Here is a 19,941-nt window from a genome sequence, read left to right on the forward strand (position 1 = left end):
TCAAATCCCACCTTTCCTCCATTCCCTCCAGAGCCACTTCTCTCCATGCCAAGTAGAAATGTCAGCACATCGAAAAAGGAGGCATACAGCAGTCCTGCCCACCAAGCTGAGAGGTATGAACTGAAATGGACAGCCAGCCGAAACCAGCTCTCTTTCGTAGAGGCTTACGTGCTAATCCTGTTACCTAAGTCCTATCACTTAGTACTCAGAGTGACTTTATTTGAGAGTGATGAAATTATCTCCATCTTAAGATGATGAAACTGAGGCTTGGAGATGTCAGCTAACCCACCCAGGATGACACAGCTTCCATGTGGCAAAGTGAATTCCAACCTAGCTAGCTGCCTCCAGTATCATGCTCCAAGCTGCCAGGGAGGACTGGGGAGAAGAAGGCTGAGCCCCAGGCAGGTGACATCCTCAGACAAGGCAAAAGAAGAGCTGGTAGTTCTGAGAAATGAAGGCACTAGACCCCACCCCACCTGCCTCACAGGACGGTGACAATGATCCCAGTGAAGGTGCTTTATAAATTGGGAAAGTTAAGAAAAAGGCATGTGATGCAGAGAATCCAGCTCTCCAGGGAGAAGTCAGGTTGGTAAAATATGTGTGTTCAAGTGCTATTTCCAAAAATTCAGTCCCTTGGACCCAAAACTCGGCCAGTCCCCAAGCTCTGCATCCTTCCCCCAGCGGGCTTCTGCCCCGACCTAGCATGCAAGCCCCTGGCAACCCACCAGGGGGCACCGCATGACACCGGATGGAGGACCAACGCGTAGGCTCTGCTCCTGAGCCGCCGCACACCATCTACCCCAGGGGTTTTTCTGCTGCCCCGCAGAGCAGAGGGATGGAGGGGGCAGTTCTGAAAGTCACACCTTCAGCCCCTGGACATGTTCCTCTATTGCTACCAATTCCTTTTGTGCCTTCACTGAGTACCAGGTACCACACACATTATCTGGTTAAATCCTCACCAAATCATTGAGGCAGGTACTATCTTCTCCACTTCACAAATGGGGAAATGGAGGCTCAGAGAGTTCGGGTAACTTGCCAAGGGTTACAGACCCGGCAGGTGGCAGAGCTGGGATTAAAATCAAGCCAGGCCTGTCTGACCGTGCCTCTGCTCTTTCTCCAGCCCCCACTTGTGCCTGATCATGGTCTCCCAGGCCGCTCCTGGGCCTCCCAACAGTGGAACAGCATCCCACAGGCACTGCCTGCCTGGAAACTGTGGGTTTCCCAGCTCAGGTTGCTGGTGGCACCCTCACCCCCTGCGACACCTTCTACTCCTGCCCACACTGCCCCCAGGCAGGTCTGCCACCCTCCCCAACTTCCCCGGACTCCCCACTGGCCACTCTCTTGGCTTCCCCAGGCAAGCAACACTGGCCTGCTCATACAAGGCGACATCGTCAAACATGCTGGGGTCCTTCTCATGGAGGGGACAGCAGTCTGGCCCAGGAATCCTGAGGCTGGGCCAAGCGCCAGCAGTGGTGGTACCTCACATGTACCCTTGAGCAAACTGCTATGCCTCTCTTGGCTAGCCTTGACTCCTAGATTGCAAAGTGGACTTGAGGGCCCAAGGAGCCTTCTAGCTCTGGACTGCACGGGTCTATTGCGGTGTGTCCTGTGGTGTGTGTTGAAAGGGAGAGTGGGGACTGAGGAATCCTTTCTGCCTCTCCATAGGCTTTAAGTCTACTCAGCCTCCACTTCACCCCACCCTGTTGATTGATCCTATTTATTCTCTTCCTCTTATCTCAGTGTTCTACTCTCCCTCACTCCATCACGCACATACGCAGACACACACACATACACAGACATACGCACAATGCATGCGCACATACGTATAGATATGCACGCACAGCCATAAAGACACATGTGTAGCCCATGTATAGACACAGACATGTACACTCAGACCTACCCAGAGAGACATGCACAGACACGTGCATATACATGCAGAGACGTGTCACAGACACGGGCTCTCTGGGTAGACTTTCAACCAGGCAATGTGTTTAGGGGTCGACAGTAATTCCAAAGCTCTCGTCTTTATAGTCCTACCTTTGAGGTGGGGGCTTCAAGAGGGTGTATTGGGCCAAGAAGGACCGTTGCATTCCAAAGCACCCTAGGGGCCTCTGTAGGCAAGGCTTTGAGGATAACTGAAACTAACACTTGTTCCCAGCTGAGCCTGGGTTGAGAAGGAACATCCAGATGACCAGTGATCTCTAAATGCTATGTTCCAGTTCACAGTTTTCTCTGGATGCTTCTGTCAGGTCCTATGTGTCAGCTGAGACTGACAGACACCTGGTGCCTGGAAAGGCTTCAGAGGAAGGCTAGGAGGGCTCCCTGAGCTCGGTGGACTTGAGGTCACCACACTCAGCCATGGTTTGACTTCTGTGTGCTGTGCAGACCAGGACTAGCAGCACAGGAAGGGGACAGAGAGCAGGGTCAGGACAGAACATCGTCGCTCAGCCCAGAAGTGCCCCTGGTATGCCTGGGGTCTACATGAACACTGGATAGTCTCTTCCTGATCTTGGCCATCTGCTGTGCTCGGCAAAAGGACCACAAATTCCAAGTGTGTCAGAGCATAATGTCACCAGAAGGGGCAACCCCTTCATCCATTCATTCCTTCATTTATTCATTCATTTCACAAGGACTTAATGAACTTCTAGGTGCCATGTACTGTGCTAGAGGTTAGAAACTGAGAAGGAGAGGTAATTGGAAAAGTGCAGTACAGTGTGACAAGTGCTACTGAGAGAGGCAATCATCTTACAAAGAAGAATACTAATATTAAACTGAGTTATTTCAATGTCTCAGGCACTATGGGAAATGTTTTCACTCACTGTCCCATTTAATCAGCTCAACAGTCCTGAGATAGACTCGAGCATTATTCCCATTAGATAGATGAAGAAACTGAAATGCAGAATGGGTCAGTCATTTGTACTGAACTGAAATCTAAAATGCTCCAAAATCCAAAACCTTTTAAGTGCTGGCATGATGCTCAAAAGACATGCTCACTGGAGCACATTGGATTTCAGATTTTGTGGATTTGGGACGCTCAACCAGAACGTGTAATGTAAATATTACAAAATCTGGAAAACTTCTAAACACTTCTTGTCCCAAGCATTTCAGATAAGGGACACTCAAGCCACATGTGGCAAAAGAGCAAGGCCAGACAGAGGCAGGGTTTGAACCATAACATAGTACTGAGTCCTGGAGACTCAGAGTACCATGGGAACAGAGAAGCATCCTCATCAGACAGGCATGCCCGTAGTGATGAAGTCACATAGCAGTAAGCCCCAGAACCAAGGTCACAAACAGCCATGGAAGGTGTGGGTCCCAAGCCCAGGTTCCTATGGGAACCCATTTCCCATGCTACTCTTTGGGTTTATGCTGACAACTGAGGAAGAATGAAAATGCCTTTTTGTCTTCTTCTGCTAAACTCTCTCCCTAGGTAATCTCACCTTTTCCAAAGCTTTCATTTCAAATAAGTCAGCATCACCCAAACCTGCATCTTCAGACCCTTCGCCTGCATTATGGAGCCACTCATCCTTCACGTGCATCCAACTCAACATGTCCAAACCATACATGGGTCTCCCCTAGCCCTTTACACCTAAGCTGCTCTTCCTTCCATGTTATGCATCTCAGTGAGCAGCCCTGCCTCCAGCAGCACAAACTCACCTTTGCCCCATACCCAGCTTGATCTCCAGTCACCCATTTCTCCCCATCCCCCTCATGCTGCTGTGTTTTCATAACCTGGCCCCCCATCACTCTAGCCTGGACTGTGCCATGCCTCCTCTTGGGTGACCCTGCCTTGCTCATTTCCAATCCATGTCCTGCCCTGCAGCCAGAATACTTTTTAAAGAAAAACTGATACTATCAATTCTCTGATTGAACCCCTTCAGCAGCTTTCCACTACCCTCATAAAGTCTAAACTCTTTCACTTGAATTTAAAAACTCTCCAACTTCACCTTGCCTCTTGTCACCACCCCGGCTCTTCCTATCACTGTTAAAATATTAATGTCAGTCACACACACATCCTTTAGCTCATTGAAAACTGTTTCTTCACCTCCAGAGCTTCACTCATTTGCCTCAGCTTAACACACTCTTAGTCTCCTGACCCGTCTGCTTGGCCACCTCTTACTCATGTTTCCAGTATTGGGTTAGACCATGGGTTGGCAAATTTATCTGCGAGAGACTAGATAGTAAATATTTCAGGCTTTGTGGGCCACGTATAGTCCCTGTTATATATTCTTCTTTCATAAAAATCTTACAGATCTTTACAAATGCAAAAAACATTTAGTTCACGGGCTGTACAAAAGCAGGCTGCAGACTGGTTGGAGCATTCAGGCCTTTGTTTGCTGAGCCCTGGTTTAGGCATCACTTCCTTCACAAAGATTTCCAAGGCTGTCTGCTCCTTAGTGTCTTGAGTATCCCTATATATGTTGCTACAATGTTCTGCACTTGCTCTACTGTGAAAGAGATGATCCGCTGTTTGCCAGAATTCATGCTGTCCTCTTCCTGGTTCCCTTCCCTAATGACGAGTTCTGGCCAGTGAATTATGAGCAGGAATGTGTATTGTTTCCAGGGCTGGCCCATATAATCCAGCCTTCCTAGTGATGAGTTCTGGCCAGTGAAATACCAGTGGAATAAGTCTCATTTCCAGTGAAATACCAGCGGAATGAGTGTCATTTCCAGTGAAATACCAGCAGGAATGAGGCTCATTTCCAGTGAAATACCAGCGAGAATGAGGCTCACTTCCAGTGAAATACCAGCAGGAATGAGGGTCATTTCCAGTGAAATATCAGCGAGAATGAGGTTCATTTCCAGTGAAATACCAGCGAGAATAAGGTTCATTTCCAGTGAAATACCAGCGAGAATGAGGCTCATTTCCAGTGAAATACCAGCAGGAATGAGGCTCATTTCCAGTGAAATACCAGCAGGAATGAGGCTCATTTCCAGTGAAATACCAGTGGAATGAGGCTCATTTCCAGGACTGGCCCATAAAACTCCCTCACATGCACTGCTTCATGTCTGCTTCATCTGGTTGACTGAGGCTGGAGATGACCCCCAGAGCAACCTTGGAAGCCACATGATGAAGATGGCAGAGTCACTCTTAGCCTGGATTCCAGACTGACTACAGAGAGCAATCCCTGCCCCTATTCCTTCCCCTACACACACACCCTATAACATGTGACCATGCTGAACTATTACACACGCTGGACAAAAGTTTTCCACTGTGTTGAGCCATGCTGTATGGGTCTACTTGTAACTGTAGCCTGGCACCCCCAGCACACTCTCACAGCACTTACCACGGCGTATGTGAGTGCTTATTTAAGCTCTGTCTCCTGTGCAAGGATAGGGATCTTATCAGTCAATTCCACCACTGTCTCAAACATCTCACATGAAGCATAGCACACTCCCAGCAAATAATTGTTGAATAGATGAGTAGCCGGGATCTCAAGTATCAGAGAGCCCTTGGTCCCATATCTGGGTGGGGGCAAGTATTGAAAGGCCAGGAGCACAGGGAGAGGACTCACCTTCTTTGCTAACACCCAGGCAGCCCTTCAGCTCAGGCAGTGAGATGACCTTGTCCTTGTTCAGGTCACAGTAGTCGGTGAAACGCCGGGCACATTTCTTGGGCTTGGCTTTCTTCTTCACATAGCGCTTGAAGGGCTTCATCTCCCGCTTGTTAATGTCACTGCTGCTATTGCTGTCCAGCTGGCTGAAATACCAATGCACCACTCGCTCCTCCAGGGTGTGGCTGGGGTCCGGCTCTGAGAACCTGGGCCATTGACAAACACCCCCACCCCAGAGAACACTACTTAGGATCTTGCAGGAACCATCAGCCCTGCCATGACTACTTCACAGAACGTCAAGTAGAAACAGTTCCTCCAAGCCAAAGTCACCCAGAGTGGCTCGGCCTGTAGCAGCATCAAGCCATCTCTGACTCAAATCCCAAGAATGGACAATTCTTTTCTCATGGCTCCCCAAGTGGATCCTTATTACATGAACATGCCTCATCCTCTACCAGAGCCGGGAATGTTTTTGTACATGATGGATGCTCAAGACAAACTCACTTGATCTAATTCACTGAATAAACCAGAGCTGGAATCCAAATGGTCCTTCCCCTGGCCTAGCACTCACTGCAAACAAGCTGTTCATCACAGGTAAGCATGTGCCCTGGGATGGATGTGACTCCGGGGAAGGTGCTCTGAGCATCCACTGCACACTCAGAGCCAGTCTGGGCGCTGGAGGGTGTACCCCTGGCCAAAGCGGGTCACTATCTCTCTGAGACAGAGCCACAGAGGTGAGAAGAGTCATGACAACTGAATGTGGAGTGTGGGGCCCCTATGGTCCATCACTGCTAGACACCCAGTGTAGCAGGAATTGAGAGAAGAGGGCAAGTGGGACAGACACAAACAGAAGCTCTAAAACTGGAAAAGCCTGGACCGCCTGGGGATGAGTCTCTCCAGCCTGAGGTTTTAGTCAGGAGGTCTGGGGTGGGTCCAGGAAACCACCTATTCACCAACACCGCCAGGTGATTCTGCTGAGAAACACTGGGCTAGAGTCACCGAGAACATTTCCTGGAGTCCAGAGGCGGTCACAACCACGTCTACCACAGCCCCCCATCAAGTTACAAGACCAGCGTCTTCGTGTATGCAATGGCCTACCCATCTTTGTTATGTACTTAGCTGTGTCCTATTTTCTTCCAAAAAGGAGTCAGGGTGATAACCATGATTTACAACTTTTTAAGCCAATAATTGGTTTATTATAGAGGGACTCACTGGATCACTACCAGGTGAATGGAACCCCACGAACTCCAAGCTCCTGATCCCGGGGCTTGGCACTGAGTGAATGTGATCGAGGCCCCTGTGCACTTCCCCTGGGGAAGGAGAATAAGGTTGAGGTTGGAAGTCCCACATTCACATCCTCAGTGTCCAGGACACTGGGACAGAGTGCATGATACCAGAGGTCAGAAGCAGGGCAGAGGGCTCCCTATTCCACAGGGATCCTAGACCAGGGTTCAAGGCCCGTCTGCACATTCTGAAGCTGCTCCTGGTGGGAAAACTACTCAAAGCTCTTGCCATGCCACACTCTCTTCTCTGGGGTTTGCGAGGTTTCCAGAAAGGAGATCGTCTCTGACCCTTCCCCTGTGAGCAAGTCTGCAAACTCCCTCCTCTTCCACCCGTCCCCGCAAGTAACCTCCAAAGTCAGGTAAAAAGAAGTTACATTATGGGGGAAAAGAAAGCCAGTCACCCATCCCTGTTAGATGCCTATTCCTAATTAGGTGAATTTCAGTCTTGGGCAGGTACTCCGGGCATCCTGAACTGATTCCAGGAGGATGCAATTAGTGGATCTGCCAGGGGGACCTCATCCTGACAGGTTTAACTCAGAAAGTACCTGGCAGAAGGTGTGAGGAGCCGTGGAGAGCTGCCAGCTGCCTCTAACTCTTAGGAAATCTGCTTAGTTTGTCATGGAAACCAGGCTCAGGAGGTCTTTGAAACAGGCATGAAGTTATTCACTGCAGAACTCAGATTTTGTCACTGCCAGCATATTCAGTGTTCTGGTGTTTTCCACCTTCCCCTATTTTACCTGCAATATTCACTCTTAGATGGCCCCTGTGGTATATTCCAGCTGCACAGGCAGAAATTTCTGTTGGGATGCTCTTGGTGCAGGTAGGGGAGTGACCCGTCTGTCCCTGCCTTTCCCTAAACAGCAGGGAGGACACAGGCTGTGAGGGAGAAACAGAAGGCCCCCAAGGAAGGAACTGGGTTCTCCCAGGCAATGGGGGAGGCACTCAGGGACCTTCCTGCTCAGCCCCCCGTCGCCAGGGAGCCATGAGAGTTCCAAGGCAAAGGCAGCTCTTCCTTTAACCTTTAGGCTCAGTATAGCGTAATGTCTACCTAGAGGCTGGAATAATAAAGCCTCAGTCGCTGAGACGGGAAGGGATGAGGTCATCCCACCCAGAGGCCCTGCCAGGGGAGGTGCGTCCCTCTAACACGTGTTTCTGGGGCTCCCGTCTGTCCAACTTTCAGCAACTCCATTGATAGAGCTCTACCACCCTCCTTTGGGCTATTTTGCAGCAAGAAGCAGTTCTTCTTCCTGACTTTACAACCTCCAAGAGTTTCCTTCCATGCCTGAGAGTGACCATCATCTGGCTCCTGCCCCTTTCCCTGCCTCTCCTCTGACTTTCCCTTCCTGTCATCTCCTTACCAGAAAAACATTTCGACTCTCTTCACTCCCATCAGGACCTCCCAGTGCAGGGAAACCATGACTTCTGATTGCTGCCGACAACCCTGCCTGGCTCCCAGGTGAGCCACTGGGTTAGCCCAGTGCAGTGCTCACTACCTCGGGAGAGATACTTTGAGCCTCTCCAAGCAGTGACTCTGGGCTCCCTCTAACACTGCCACGACCCACAGCCTGCCCTGTGGGGCCTGAGGGTCCTGCTGCCTTCCTCCTTCCTTCCCAGCTAGCACGATACTTTCTGCTTCTGAACTCCTTTGGCTGCCAAAACAACCCCAAAACCCCCAAGTAAGAGAGCCCTACATCTACCTGTAAGCTGGTTAGCCCTGGGGTCATCTTTGGAATCCAACACTTTGGCAAAGCCAAACTCCAAGCACATTAATAGCAGAACATCTCAGCTTTGAGTCCATGAAGGATGGCAGACCCTCTGAGAACCTACACAAAGATATAGGCTCTCTCTCTAGAGAAATGCACATACACAGAGAAGTCTGCAGATTTTAGGAGAGTAATGAACTCCCTAAAGCCCATTCAAAGTCCCTGGACTCAGGTTTAAAAAAAAGACAGAAACAAAACAAAACTCTTGATCTGGAGGAATGGAGGCTCTAGCCGTGGCCCAGGGAGAGTATTTAAGCACGATGCTTCTAGGAGAAGATGGAGGGAGATAGACCACAGCAGCTGGGAGGGTCTCTGGGCTAGTTTCCCCATTTCCAACAAAACTATTGAAGGCAATGGATTTAAAAACTGTGTAAATCAAGTTTCTGGCCTGGCCACAGCCTTAAGTCACAGAGGACGTTGAGAGCAGGTACCCACCATGCTTTATCCAAGCTCTTGGCTAAGACTGGAATCCAGCAGGAGTCCTGGCATAGCAGTCAGTGTGTGCAAAAGAAGACCCAAGAGGCCTCTGTTAATGGAACAGAATCTGAGATTTTTCCTGGGGGAGTGCTGGATAGGCATGGAGCAGGGAGGCCTCCCCCAGAGCTTCAGGAGTCTCTCAAGCAGTCTTTGCTAGAGACTTTCCATCACAGTTAGACCCCCTCAGTCACCCACTGACACCCTAACAGCAAAGCCATAGGCCAAGTCTTGCAACCTCCCCCTTCTCCTCCCAGCTCCAGGCTTACACTGGCCTCAGGCTCCAACTTGCCTTACCCGAGCACACACATATTCCACTGGAGGTCAGGACTGCTGAATTCAATGCTGCTCATCAGGCAAGGGCTGGGGACCTAAGTTAGACGGAGCGAGGGCTCCTTGGGATCAGTGTAATAGCCCTCACTTGTCTACACTGCAGACTTCTCCATGGGTAATGTTCTACTTCTACTAAAAGGGCCCACTGGATAGGTAGAATATCCAAGTTGCCTTGAATGTGGTAGGGAAAGACACACCCAAATGACACCAAATTCCAGATTTTAGAAGACTATGGTTCAGACAATATGAGCCAGACAACGCTGGTGTCTGCACTACCTCTGCGCTGTTTTTGTGGCTGTCCCGTTGACTTCTGCCCCCAGGGATGAGGAAACCCACTAGAGCCAAGCCCCTTCCCCAGCCGGCCCCACCGAGCCCCCTCCCAGTTTCAGAGGCGGCCAGGCCACCCTTCTCCCGCAGCACTTTCAGTTTTGCTTCTGCAGCCTCAACCTCACCGGGCCTCGGCTGCAACGCACAGCGGGAGAGCCAGCTCCGTTTACCACAAGGAAACCTGCTTTGGCCAAGATCTCAGGCCCAGTTCTGCTGTCCTAAGCAGTTTTAGAGAAGGTAAGGCGGGGCGGCCTGGAGGCACTAGCCAAGCCAAGCAGACCAACTGAGCCCTGTCTGGAGTTGGGTCCAGGCCCCACCAGCTGTGCGGGTGCGGCAGGGAAATGCCAAGTCAGCCACATTCCAGCCTCTTTCTTGCAAAGCCATCAACGGGCAACCACACTAGGCAGGAAGGAGGAAGCCACAGTACAGTCTCCCCTTGGGGGACCACGTGCAGGGCCAAGAGGCTCACACAGCCCTTCCCACCTCCCCTCAAAGTTGACTTTCCCTCAAAGTTGACTTTTCCAGGGTGTTCCTGCTCTAGAAGACTCTGCAGCTCAGATCTCAGAAATCTAACTTTGGGACTGATAAATGCTGTGGGTGCTACAGGAAGGCTGATCTAAGGGGGAGCATTGCCTCCTGGAGCTCTGGCCAGAGGAGCCGAAAGGATAACTCACTCACCCAGAAAACATTCACGGAGAGGGGCTATCACCCAGTGATATTTGCAAGGCACCCCCTCCCATGCACCTGCCATAGAGTTTCCGCAGACACGTCATTCTACTCTGCCTATTTTTAGATCTCTGTAGCACTGCTTTTTGCTACTAAATCCAGCCAGAAAAGGGAGTTGATGCCTCCCACTCTTCCACTCCCTGCATCTAGCAAGTCTTGAAATTTTTATCGATTTCTTTACAAAAGCTTCAGCAAATCATCCCTTTCCCACATTCCATGTCCTCATCACCCTTCATGCTGGCACTTGCTATAATCTTCCTGCCTGTTTTGCTCCTCTCCAATCCTGCTTCCACAGGGCTATCAGGATGACTCTGCAAAAATGCCCACCTAAACTTGCAGCTCCCTTCTGCTCTGCAGCTTGATTCCCGGGACCTGGCACCATCTGGGCTCTGTCCAGCTCTGCAGCCTCACCTCCTACCGGTCCCCATCCTGACTTCCAAACATAAACCATACTACTTCCTACAATTCCTTCTTCATGCCCTACCCTGTTCACACCTCAGTACTCACATGGTCCCCTCTGCTGGAAGGCCCTTACCCCTGGTCCATCTAGCTCAGGCATTTTCCCATTTGTACGTGAAGATGGGGCTTCACTCTTGCTCCCATGAAAAGCCTTTGCTGTCTTCCCCAGGGTCCCTGCAACACTTTCTCAGCCTCTATTATCCCCCCAATTTTGCACTGCTGGCATACGGTTGTTCTAGATCTCCCTTCCAGGCCAGAAACTACGCCCTTTTCTTCAGATGCCCCAGAACCTAGCAGGAAGCTCATACCAGGGGCGGGTTGAAAGGTGAGAGTTGATGCAAAGCCAACATCTCCATGGCCAACAGGAAGACACCTTTTTTTTCTGCACTATCCAAACATCTTCCATCCCTTTTTCCCATTGTCTCCAAGTGGGACTGTTTCCCTGGCCTCAGCTGATGTTCAGCTTTAACTGCTAGAGTCTGAGAGGATACAGGAGGGATCAGACTAGGCTTCGTTAACCTCATGCCTGCAGCCCCAACTCTGCCTGAACTCCACAACCAAGGCCAAAATGCAGGAAGCCTGGGCTTCCTAATTGTCTCTGTCAGTCCTGTTCCAGACAAGCTAACTGACTTCCAGCTGCTCCACACCTCTGCTCTTCCATCAGACAAGAGGGATGACTGGCTAGGGTCTGTTTGCACAGCACCCCACATCCCTGGGGCCCAGCCAGGGTGCCCAAGGGCCCTAGTTACAAAATAGCATCACAGGAAACTTGACAGCTGGCTCCAGCCTTACACTTGGTCTTGAGATAGTCGATAGACCCTCTGATGTGTGCCAGAAAGGGGTCTTATCAAGACAGGGATCCATCCATCTATCCCCCGTCCCTCTAGCTGTTTATTCATTTAACACGTTTTATTGGGCATCTAGCAGTTCCAGGAACTAGTCTAAGCTCTGGGAATACAGCAGAGAAGAAGACAAAAAATGTTTCTTCTCTCATAGAACTTAAATTTTTATTGGGTTTGGGGAGACAGATAATATATCAACAAGCCAGCAAAATATCAGACCGTGATATACACCAGGTTGAGTGTTAAAAAGGGGTGCTGAGGTACAGGGTGAGCAGGCAGCTCCTGTAGATTGAGTGGTCCTTGAGAAAGTGACATTGAAATAGATAAGCAGGGGCCAATCATGGGAAGATGGGGAACTGAATTCTAGGAGCAACTGACACAGAGGTCCTGGAACAGGCAAGAGCTTGACTTGTTTAAGGAACCAGAACTGAGGAGAACCAGTGCCTGGAACATAACGGTGGGAAGGAGAAAAATATGTGGGGAGAGGCGGGGCTGGCAAGATTGTCCTGAAGGGCCAGCCTGAGTTAGGGCTTTTGCTGAATACAGTGGGAAGATCTGGGACAGCCTTAAACCCTGTTACTACACTGGTAACCCTGGAGGCTCCCTTCCTGGATAACAGTTTCTCTCTTTCTTCTCCCTTTACCTACCCACTTCCTTGATTTCTAAACGATTTCTTGGAGCATCTTGTCTGTCTTTTGATTAAAGTCCAGCCTTTAGGTAACATAACTACCAAAGGCAGTTCAAATATTTCATTCCCATCAAAACCATGCATAGTCAAGCTAATAAGAGCTTAAAATGAAAAACATGTTTTGGAACAATTATTTTTTGAGAAATCTCTTCCAATAGAATAGAAAAAGGAGCCTCTTCCCTAAGGACACACTGGTATTAAAAAAATTATAAATTTCGTAGCTTTCCTTGCCTGTAAAAATCCCTCTGCCTGCCATTTGAGGATAAGGCACAAATCCTGACTTCCCCTGGCAGCGGGGCCCATCTGCGTCTCCCGCCTGCAGCGGGGACCACTCAGTGCTCTCGGGAAAGCCACCAAGGGGGAGTTTGAAGTCCTGCCTCCTTAGGACTCAGGCAGAACTGCAGGTGGGACCCCCAAGCTGGGGGCAGTGCCAGCAGCCTGCAGGGAGATGTAAGTGGGACGCTCCCAGACCAGAAATGTTTAAGCCCATGACCCTCCTTTTTTCTTTTTCCCTCTCTTCTTAACATAAATATAAACATAAAACATGAATCTCTCATGCCTGTTTTTGCCCGAAACCACAGGTTTTTTCCTTTGGAGACGAAGCCTCGCTCTGTCGCCCAGGCTGATGGGGTTTTACCGTGTTAGCCAGGATGGTCTCCATCTCCTGACCTCGTGATCCACCCGTCTTGGCCTCCCAAAACGGGATTATAGGCGCGAACCACCGCACCCAGCCAACAACAGGTATTTTTTCATATTCTAAACACAAATAACATCAAGGCCAACAATACTGAACATGCCTTTTCAAAATTCACCCTCGCCCCTCTTCCTGGAGATCCAGATGCCAGCCTCTCTGTCTCAGAGCCTGAGCGGCTGAGTGCCACGAGCTGCCTGGAGCATCTGTCGGACCCCGTCTTCATCGTTCTCAGACTTAGTGCTGTGCCCCTCCTGGAGGAGGCCTGGCCCTCACCCACGTGGGCGGCAGAAACAGAACCCCAGCCAGAAACCAGCCTCAGAGCTCACGGGACCATGGCGGGGGGGCTCAGGCAAGTACCCAACAAGCGGTTTCCAAGACGGGCAACCACGGCACTCACTTCTTTTCTTTTTTATCCTTTTTCTTAAAAAAAAAAATGCGTTTTGGTAAGAACACCAAACAGGAGACCCAGCCTGTTAACGTCTGAGTGTAAAGCACTGTGCTGTGAACTCAGGGACAGTGTTGTGTAGCATCCCTGGGACTTCTTCATCTTGCTTTACTGAAACTTAACACTCATTGGTTAGTAACTCCCCCAAATCCCTGGCAACTGGCACTCTACTCTCTGCTTCTACATCTGACGGCTTCAGATACCTCATGTATGTGGAATCACACAGCATCTGTGTTTGTGACTGCCTCCTTCCACTTAGCGTAATGTCTCAATATAACAGGATTTCTCTCTCTTTTAAGACTGAATATTACTCCACCGTAGACACATACCACATGTTCTTTATTCATCCACTGATGGGCACTGAGGTTGTTTCCACCTCTTGGCTATTGTGTACACTCACTTTGATTTGATATAAAATTGAGTTTTCAAAACGGCTGCCTCGCCTGCCTCAGGATGTGGGACTGGAGCCCTAAACTCCTACCCTGAATACATACCATATGGTCCTACGAATCGCCACTGAGGGAGCCATGCTGGTGGCCTTCCACGGGCCGAGTCTTGTTCTCCTGGTGGCATTCCTTGCCTTCTTGATAACAACTCTGCCTCTGGGCAGATGCGGGGGGAACCAGCTCCCTCTCCTCAGTGAGCCGTGAAAGTTTAAAGTCAGGCCAAGCCTACGCCACCTCCCCTGCTGCTGTGAGGAGCCGAGACACCCCTCCACTTGTCTCCGCCAGCCCCTGCTGTGCCTCCCCCTCTGGCTTCATAAGCAGGAGTTTTACTCAGCACGTCTCAGAGGCCTTTTGGGATCTGAGTCCCGCCCCCCTCTCCCACCTTCCGACCACCACTCTCAGCTCTTCCGCCTCCTCCTCTGCCACCTGTCCACCCCAGCACAACCTAACTGAACCACAGACATGCACTTTTTTGGAGCCGCAATATTCTTTTCTTCTCCCTGGAATGGCTTTCTCTTTTCTTTGACTGGCTAAGTCCTACCTATCCTTCAAAACTCAGCTCAGCTATCACCTCCTCCAGGAAGTCTTCTCTGACTCTTCCAGACTCAGTTAGACAACCATTCTCTGTTCTTCCACTTCTGTCCTAGCACTCACCACAGAGTCTGTAAATATCTATCTATGGTCTAGTATCCCCACTAGGCTGCATCCTTTGAAGGTGGGCCATGCCTCATATCCCCAGACACCTCTTCCTTAGCTCAGTGTTAGCTGCGTCTTCCATGTTCAGAAGGTAGTAAGTGGTGGATGAATACACATATGCATCTCCAACCGACTGGCCTAATGGGGCCAAACTCATGAGTGCCAGTGATGCTGGTTACTGGGGAGCAAATGCCTTTCAGCCTCATGTCAGCACTGCCTCAGCTGTCACCTCGATTCCTGACCTAAGCTGGATTTGGCTATGTGAGTGTCCGATTCCATTGCCAATAGCTCCTTGAATTCTCAGGAGATCAAAAAGGCATTTGGTTCCTGCCTTCTCAGGAGAGAAGAAAATCACAAAGTGCTTTGTGCTTCCTCTCTGCCCTCCTTGTCCCCGTGATATGCCCACCATCCTTCCGGCCATTCAGAACCCTCACTCCAACCCATCACCTTCTGAGATTAAACAGCTGGAAGTCCCAGACAGTCCTGGACTTTCCTATAAATCAGGTCACTCAAAGCGAGGGGCAAGCAGCTCCCAAAGAATAGGGAAGGTAGAGGAGCAGGAAGATTTTCGGCAGAAGGCAGGTCAAAGCTATGGGTACGTGGTTTCAGGAAAAAGATCAATTTCCAGCCCTTGCCCTCCCCAAACCCTGCCCTCAGCATCTGAAAAGTCAAGGGTCTTCACATTCCCTTTTGAGCCTGAGTCCTGCTATATCCTCACCTCCCACCTCCAGTGGGCGCTGCTGAGTTAATGGCCTGAACCATGTCAGTGGTGAGAGCATCCAGTAGGCTGGTGATAAACTCCATTTTCTTCCCTTCTGGACAGCCTAAAAGATAAAATGAGATTTGAAGGCAGATGCCAGGTAATAAACAAGTCAACAGCTTTCTCAACTACCATCCTTACTTAAACTTCTCAAAGCCCTTCCTGTTTAGCCAAATCCACTTTAGGGATTTGTGTACAGATCAGATGAGTCTCATAAACGTCCATAGTTCCTTTACCCAGACCCAACAAAGGACCATCAGACCAAATAATGCTTTCAGTTTACTTCCATTCCACACATTTTTGCTAGACATCAACTCAGGCACTAAGTTAAACGCTAGGGATACAGCAGTAAACAATACAGAAGGTCCTTATCCTGGTGAAGTTCATATCTGTAGGAGAACTCAAGCTAATAGCCAAGCAGTCATCCTAAAGTGAGAAAAAATACTATGCTAGGGGTAGGAACCAGAAGCTGTGGGAGCACAAGGGAGGGAGAGAACCCCCGTGGTCAAAGTTGACTTAAGTATACCCACCACCGGGTCCATCCAAGCGCCTCCTCCTGTTTTCACCTCCCTCCTCATCCATCTTAGATTATAACTATAGCATCTCTCTTGTAAATAGCCCCAAGTCCTTTGCTCCTCTTTTCCTCCTTGCACTATTCCAGCAAAACACAGTAAAGCACAGATGAACCTTCTCATAGATAGCCTTTTCCACGTCTATACCAAGTAGCTGGGGAAAACACCACCGGACAATTGGATAGACGGTTGTCCTACAAAGTCACGATCACCAGCACCAAATGGGCCCTCTGTGCTACTCCCAGTGCTCCTCTCCACAGCAACTAGCTCATTCTCTTCTCTCTCCAAATCCTCCAGGTCTCAGGTTCAACACATGCTTCTGTGGAATCTGAAGCAGGTTCTCCCTGCCATTCTCACAGCGCATTCCACTTTTCCTTCAGAGTATCTGCCATGACTGTTTATAAATGCCCATATTCATTTATTAGTCTCCAATCTGTCTCTACTTAGTAAGTCTCACGTCAACTTTGACCACTAGATTATACTCAGTGCCTGGCGCATAGTAGCATCTCAAATTCACATTTGTTGAGGGGATGGCTAAAAGGGGTCCCCTGCCCACCATGACTCCATTCTTGTGATGGGGTGATTTCTACAAACCTCATGTGGAAACTCCCTGACTTTTAGAACTCTCTGCTTTCAGTTCTCACTTGGAGTCCTGATAGATCAAGGGAAGGTGGCCCATTTCCCACCAGTGCTGATCTGACTTTGTGCTATCTAAAACAACAGGATTCCAAACCACTAATATTTGGTAATTTTACTGTAACTTGCAGGCAGAGACCACTATAAATAAGGAGAAATCCGCACAGCATCCATTTGGAGGTCTCAGGGCCCTGCCTATATGTCTTGTGTCACACTCTTGGTTGTCCTGTGTCACCAGGGGTCGTCTGCCTCTTCAGAGCAGGCAACAGACACTGTCCACATCACTCAGGACAACCCTTCCCTGTAAGCTATCTTATCCTCACAGCCCTGGAAAAAATAACTCACAGTGCCCAAAACATTGTCCCCATGGACCTCAGAAGGACAATGCACTGAAGAATTGCAGAGACAAAATTTTAACCTGTCTCTGTCATTACCTTATAATGTAATGTCATTATAATGTAATGACTACATTATAAAGCGAGGAGGCACAAGAAGAGAAGCAACATCCACAAGAGCACAGAGCTAATTAGGAATAAATCCCAGACCGGGATGCGGATCCCATGGGCTCCTGGCTCTGTCTCACACACGGGAAACAAAGAAGAGAGAGCTTCTTCTGCACGATGAGAGGGTACGTGATGAGAAGGAGGTGAAGGCGCCGGCAGGGGCAGCATCGTGTCCCACCTGGTAGCTCCCTGTCCTTGAAGGGGTCATCTGTCTCTGTACTCTTGGCCCTGGCATCGCTCTCACAACTGGGCATCACGTAGCTGGGAAAAGAAATATGGGGGTTGGAAGGGGCTGGCAACTGAGCCTACTTCAGTCACTGCTGCCCAGCAATGATCTGTATTGTCACCAAGCCTAAAGCACCAAGGGTGGGCAGCACAATATCCCTTGTGCTATTTGGCAGCTACAAGGCAATCTTAGAATCAGTGTTTCCATTGAGATATGTTCAAGCATGTCATTTCAAACACTCAAGCATAATAACAATGACACTTGAGCTGCACACAGTATCTTTTGATCCATGGAACCTAATGGCTTAGACAGGGCAAACTGACATTCAGAGAGGTTAAGTACTGTTCCAAGGTCTTAAGTTAGAAAGAGACAGGCGTGTGAGCAGAATCCAGGTCCCAGGGTCTTCCTACCTGAAACTCTTCTACTCATGAATGAAATTATTGCTCTCCCAGGCAGTCAATTCCCACCAAAGCAGGGAAGGAATGCTGGGAGATGCCAGCATGCATAACAGGCAGCAGGTCCGTTTTTCCCGGGACCCAGCCCGAGGGGGCTTACCGTGTGGAGGTCCCAGGCAGCGGGCGCCCTGTGTCCACCAGCACACACCAGCAATAGCCAGTGGACTGGTGGCACTGCACTGGCTTATAGAGTCCCCCAGGGGCACATTCAGGGATGACAATACCCTCGCGGGGATTCTGCCGAGCCTCTTCCAGGGCACTCTGCCTCTCCTGGTCACACGAGTGGACTTTCTCTGAAAAGGAAGACACAGTCTGTGGTGACTATCACTCCTATAATTTAACATTCCTGTCTTCTGTGACCAGCACCCAGAGTAAATAGCAAGGACCGGGCCTGGACCCAAGGAACTGATGGGCTGCTTGGTTGATGAATTACCACAGAGAGCTATCTCCCATGTCAGCGCCATGCTGAGGGGGCTGGAGGTTCAGAACCTCCCCATGGCCATCTCTGGGGCCAGCATTCATTAGCATTCCCACAAAAGAGGTTCAACTGCAGCAACAAGCCAGCCAGGGACTCCAGGGATGTCCCTTCTCAGAGTAGCAGCTTGCCCCGAGGGTGGAATATCTCACTGTTTTCAGAGTGGCTCCTGCTGATGCTCTGTCTACTGGCTGCAGGAGAGGAGGGTGCAGGAGGCTGGCTGCCCTGGGAACCGATGCAAGAATGCCTCTGCACGTAGACCTTTCCAAGCCCAGACACAGCAGGATGGAGCCGTGGCCACAAGCCTCATGTGGAGTGACGCTCAGCGCCCAGGAGGAGCAGAAACAAGGTCCAACCCTGGCTCCTCCCGACCCTCCAATGCGCTGGACAAAGCAGACCAAGCGAACTTCGGTGAATTACACAATGCTGCTTCCATCCAATGGGAGAGAAAACAGGCCCAGCCAGAAGGTATCTGCACTCAGCGGCCTCAGGAACACACGCACATGTCTGAACAGCCAAAACCTGGTTTCCCCTGAGCCAGTCCCAGGCTGAGACAGTGCATGGTGCCCTGCGTCCAGCATGGACAGCTCCAGGGCGTCTCATACCTGCACAGCCGCTTACCTGAGAATTCTTCCCAATCAACCACTGAGCCTGCCTGGCTTCACTTTTTTTTTTTTTTCCTGGTTTTCTTTTTGTTTTAATTATTAAAAATAAATAGTGTTGGGTTTCTTACTACAAAGAAGTTTTTAAAAAGAAACTTTGGAAAAATCTATAATCCCACTAAAGTTAAACACTGTACCTTCCCTAGATTTTATGTACATACATACATGGAAATACAGGTGCACACATCTACTTTTTTGATAACAAAAGAATCATATCATAAACCTGTACTACTACCTTATTTTTCATTTACTCGTTTATTTACCTACCATATTTTTTTCATAGCCTTGTTCTACAACTCTTCTCTTGAAGAAGTTGACAGGAATGTAGTGTTGGGCATCCCACTGAATGATTCCAGCATGTTACAAAAATACCGTTCTTAAGAGCCAGGAACTTGGTATCAGCAACCTGGAGAATCATGCTGTACACTGAACAACGGCCCAAGCGATCAACTTCTTCGCTTTAAAAAAGCCAAGTTCCTTGAAATAATGGCTCTGTTCATGACACACACATAGGTAAAGCATGTATGCTAAACAAACCGTAGGAGTACACAGAGACACAAAGTAGCTCAATGCAGTTTTACAGAGAAGTCAGATGATAGGAAAATAATGCCGCATCTCACTGCTAGGAAAATGCTCAAAAACAATAGCCCAGTGATTCTCATTGCAGGGTTAAAGGACTATTTCTTTAGGGGCATAAAAATATCTGAAGGCCAGGAGGCAGGTAGGTAGAGCATATTCACTATTAAAATATAAAATATAATTTTGAATTTGGGAAGTGAAAAAAATTACTGTTTTCATAATGTAAATACAGCAAAGCTAAACAGAAGCTCCTTGGCTAGAGGAAGAATGAAGTTTAAAACAGCGGACAGACATCAGCTTTGGGATTCTGCCTCCAACTGTGACTCCACCAGAGCAGCATCTAGA

At 49.4% G+C, this 19,941-nt stretch overlaps 1 protein-coding gene across 3 annotated transcripts in view; it reads right to left on the minus strand.

Annotated features, from left to right (window-relative positions):
* SMOC1 (SPARC related modular calcium binding 1) overlaps positions 1-19,941 on the minus strand; it is a 152,154-nt gene that overhangs the window by 3,609 nt on the left and 128,604 nt on the right. For all 3 annotated transcript variants that reach the window (XM_003924483.3, XM_039469292.2, XM_010335216.2), the window contains exons 8-11: positions 17,981-18,173; positions 17,378-17,460; positions 15,447-15,552; positions 5,517-5,761 (exon numbers count right to left, since the gene is read on the minus strand). In XM_003924483.3, coding sequence (XP_003924532.1) covers positions 5,517-5,761; positions 15,447-15,552; positions 17,378-17,460; positions 17,981-18,173 — 627 coding nt within the window. The remainder of the gene's footprint in view (positions 1-5,516; positions 5,762-15,446; positions 15,553-17,377; positions 17,461-17,980; positions 18,174-19,941) is intronic.

This window comes from Saimiri boliviensis, chromosome 2 (assembly GCF_048565385.1).
Source record: "Saimiri boliviensis isolate mSaiBol1 chromosome 2, mSaiBol1.pri, whole genome shotgun sequence".
Classification (NCBI taxonomy): Eukaryota; Metazoa; Chordata; class Mammalia; order Primates; family Cebidae; genus Saimiri; species Saimiri boliviensis.